The sequence below is a fragment of the Pieris rapae genome, chromosome Z, assembly GCF_905147795.1.
Source record: "Pieris rapae chromosome Z, ilPieRapa1.1, whole genome shotgun sequence".
Classification (NCBI taxonomy): domain Eukaryota; kingdom Metazoa; phylum Arthropoda; class Insecta; order Lepidoptera; family Pieridae; genus Pieris; species Pieris rapae.
In genome coordinates, this window is record NC_059534.1 from 10,372,037 (window position 1) to 10,376,189 (window position 4,153).

General features: G+C 34.5%; 1 protein-coding gene across 1 annotated transcript; it reads right to left on the reverse strand.

Annotated features, from left to right (window-relative positions):
• Positions 1-472: 472 nt before the first annotated feature.
• LOC110997577 lies at positions 473-2,078 on the reverse strand. Its single transcript, XM_022265813.2, has 2 exons — positions 1,062-2,078; positions 473-994 (listed from the first exon to the last, which is right to left on the reverse strand). The coding sequence occupies exons 1-2, from the start codon at positions 2,076-2,078 to the stop codon at positions 473-475; spliced, it is 1,539 nt and encodes a 512-aa protein (XP_022121505.2).
• Between the last annotated feature and the right edge of the window lie 2,075 nt (positions 2,079-4,153).

Below are 4,153 nucleotides of genomic sequence, written 5' to 3' on the forward strand. Positions count from 1 at the left end.
ACCGATTGTTAGCAATTCAAACTAATTGATGGACGATTTTTCTCCTGTTTTTCTTTCTTTAAGACGTTTCTCTGAAAAAAAAAAATAATGTTATCAAGTTGTTAATATAGCATTATATTAGTATTTGGTTTAGTACAAAGAAAATATTACAAACAATTTTAGTTATTATTATTATATTTTATTATTAGTTGTAATGTTAAAAAGCAACGCCCGTAAACGAACTGGCGTATTGCTGTTTCATTCTGCCTGAAAGCCTATATCACACGGCAATGTAAAAATGCTTTTGGCTTTATTAGTTAAAACACAGCACATTTAAATGTTTTCTTCTTCCGTACGTAAAATATTTAATACAAAATATGTTACACACGGTATAAAACATACGCTAGGACGGACTATTATCGTAAGAAAACTTAAATGATTAAATGTTTCTTAAAATTATTTAATTTACCGTTAATCCATTGTTAGAATATCTTTAAGTCGATCCTAAAAGTACCTGAGAACTCCTAAAATGTTTCCAAAGTCCATAACGCAGCTCCCAATCTTCAAAGAATAGTGTATCCTTGTTCCAATTGGTGCGTTGATTATCAATCTTATAATCATCCAGTAAGGGCGGATTAAGTTGTGGAGCATCCTTAGCTCGTCTCGAGACAATTTCGTTGACATACCGATACAACTCAGGGGCCTTATGCACCCAGCATATAAGGGACATTAATGAGAGGACCACCGCATGCAGCCAGAACCTACATTTCTCCGGAATGTCTGTTGTTATGGCAAAGTCCTGAACAAACATTACCATGCACGTCACTGCGGCGGCTGTCAAACCACAGGGCACTTCTAATACCAAACAAGACATCACATAGTATAGTGCTTCAATGTTAGCTTGATTGAAGTGGTTCATTTCAAAGGCCTTAACAAAATAATCGTGGAATAATTCCCGATGCTCTCTTATGAAGGCCTTGTCACTTTGATCGTATTCCCCAATTTTCAATGGAACCTAAATTAAACCATAAAATTATGAGTGAAAGGATGATTAATATTTACATCAAACAGAGAGGATATACCTGTGAAAACTCGTAATATATTGTTGGGACAATCAAATAAGAGCAATTGTTATGTCGATCAAAAAATCTTGCTAGGATTCGACATCCACAGTAGCTGTATAAAGCATCTCTGGAACCGATCAGTTTCTTCACGATGTGATGCAGGAAACCTGTTTGAAAAGTCTCGCGGTACCGACCGACTTCATACAAAAGCACTGCATAGTCCAGTAAATTAGCTACTTCCAATACATTTTCCTTATCTATATTCACCATTGTAAACCAATGCAACATTGTGTTGACAATCGCTAGTTTGTGTTTGTTTGAAGCTCGCTCGAAGATTCGCCGAAGACACACTTCAAACCCTTTTTTAAGATGCTGAAAGCTCGGTCGCTTATGACTCACATTATTGGTGAAAAAATTCAAAAAGCGTGTTACAAAGGGTAGCAAATGTTGGCTGTCGAGCACCCAGTTGTTACTTTTCAAAAGCTCATAAAGAACTCTAGTTCGATGCCTTGCAGATGCAATATCACTGAAAACTATACAATGAATGTCAGTGAGCATCATGTTGAAGAGCGTTATTTTTCCGTTGTTGTAAAATAATATTACTTCGAAAATTTGTGCTACGAAATTCTCAAAGGTCCACAGAGAGACTTCAGAGAAAAAGCGTATTGTTGTCTTTATTACTAACTCGCTGTGTTCGGGGTGCAAAAACTCCATGACTTGGTGGAATATTCCTTCAGCTGTATTGAACTGTTTAGTTGCGAAACAAAGCCACAATTTGCCGCTTAACTTATCCATTTTGAGGCGCATACCGAAATAATATATAAGAGATAAAGATGAGTAGACAATCTCATTGATGTCACACTTTTGTAAGGCCTCTTTCGTCGAATGGTCCAAGAAAATTTTTAGTTTCTTCAATGCAACTAATTTATTATTGTGAAAGTTCGGATTGAGATCCACAGGTTTACAAAGCTCTTGAATCTGGAAAAGTATGTCTACCTTGACTCTAGTACTCGGTGTTCCTGTTTTATTCCACATTTTAATAAAATTCGCCATAGCTTGGAAGTTTTGAAAAAATGACAAATGACATTATGTCATTTGTCATTTTTTTTATTTTTTTTATTTGATAAAAGAGATTTCATATCGTTTAATATCGTGAGTTCGATGTCGTTATTTTATCTAGAAGTTTAGCATAGCTAATTGGGAACCCAATCCCTTTCGATATATCTTTAAATACGCCTGATACTAACTAATAATAAGGAACATGCTAATATTAGTTTATTTAGTAATACATCCTTTTATTTCTAAAAATTAAGAACCAGCTGCCCACTGAAGTATATCCGAACCAATTTGACTTCAAGAAAAGAGCGTACCAATTCTTAAAAGGCCGGCAACGAACTTGCGAGCCCTTTGGCATTGAGATTGTCCATGGGCGGCGGTATCACTTAACGTCAGGTGAGCCTCCTGTCCGTTTGCCCACTGTTCTATAAAAAAATATTACAATTAAATATACAAATTTTTAACTGTAGTTTTCAGAGGCATAGGCCTACTTTAACCTCTTTTAAAGTTCCCGTGCTTAGCGCGGGTGCAATGCCGCCAGCCAAACACTAGTCGAACTAATCGCCGCTATCATCCTCGCACTTTCTTTTCATAAATAGTTTCTTTAAAAATAAAATAATTATTTTCTTATGAAACCTCTTCATATCTATGTAAGGCGGTATTCTACAAACTAGTTCGACATATTAAATAATCTACAATAGTAAATAGAACTTGCTCGTAATTTGTTTAGCAAAACACTTGCTTCGCACGAACGAACGCCAATGTCCGGAACAAAACGATTACGTCATCACTTTCGTTGCGTTCTAGATTTATGGATAGGCAATGGCACCAATAGACGGTTATGTGATATGTTAACTTGAAAAATCTATTGGACTCATTTTTGATTTGCTTTGCAGCATACATCTAGTGGGACCGCGACGACAAGTTTCCTTAAAGCCCGGATCAAATCGATACGAATAGTGATTTTATTGAAAGTTCGTGTAGAAGTTTTTTATAACAATTTTTTAAGATGAAAATTGTTCTCTCATCTATGCAATTATATACATATACTAGCGGACCTGACAGACGTTGTCCTGTCTACACGTCTTTAATTTGAAAATTTCAAACTTTTTTTAATAAGCTAAAACATTCTGGACCATTTTGATGAAAATTATAATTCAAATGTTATGACATTTGAATGACATGACGATCCAGCCCATGGTCTACAATAACACAATGATAACAAAACTTTTTTTTAATTTGATCGCAGCGCTAACTGTCGGGACAGACTAAAATTCGAATATTATTTAAAATTTGACACTGCGATGGTAGCGCCGTCTGTCGGATCCAATGTAAAACATTCCAAAATCAACAACTACTAATAAATTAAAAATTAATTAAAAAAACATTGTCCAGCGGACAAAATTGTGAATCTAAACCATTCCCAGATCCCCTTGAACACACACAAAAAATTTCGTCAAAATCGCTCCAGTCGTTTAGGAGGAGTTCAGTCACATACACACGCACACAAGAAATATATATATTAAGATGTAACTTTAATTGTTCTTGGTTTAGAGTTCGTAATAATTTGATACTTTATAAGCACGGATTAGCGAGATGCGCCTCCTACCTGATAAGTCGTTTTTCGAACGTACAATACTTTCTTATAGTAGGAAGGTTTTAATGCATGTAATGGAGGTACAAACCAAAGATTCATACCTAAAAGGTACAGTAAAAACGAATATTATATAACCAAAATAAAACATCAATTCAATTACTAATTTATTATAATGTTACCCATCTATAACAACACTGTTGGCTTATTCTATCAGTCTTATTTAAAACATAAATAAATTATATCGTTTTATCGTATTATTAAAATTATCTCGATATAAATCTCTTTATATTTAATTAAATGATCCCATGTTTCGCGAGTCTGTAATGACAATGTTTCAACGATGAACGATGTATAAAAGTAAAGAATTAACGATCTATCATAAGAGAACCAGACTGGGTTTATTGACTATATACCATACCGTATACTCAAGTAGTTCATTTGTTTTGATTGATGTGTA

What these genes read in the sequence shown, in the direction of transcription:
- LOC110997577 (XM_022265813.2), bottom strand. Translation starts at nt 2,078, where the DNA reads ATGTGGAATAAAACAGGAACACCGAGTACTAGAGTCAAGGTAGACATA. An exon ending in TATATTACGAGTTTTCACAG is followed by an intron (nt 995 to 1,061) that starts GTATATCCTCTC and finishes GGTTTAATTTAG; the next exon opens with GTTCCATTGAAAATTGGGGA.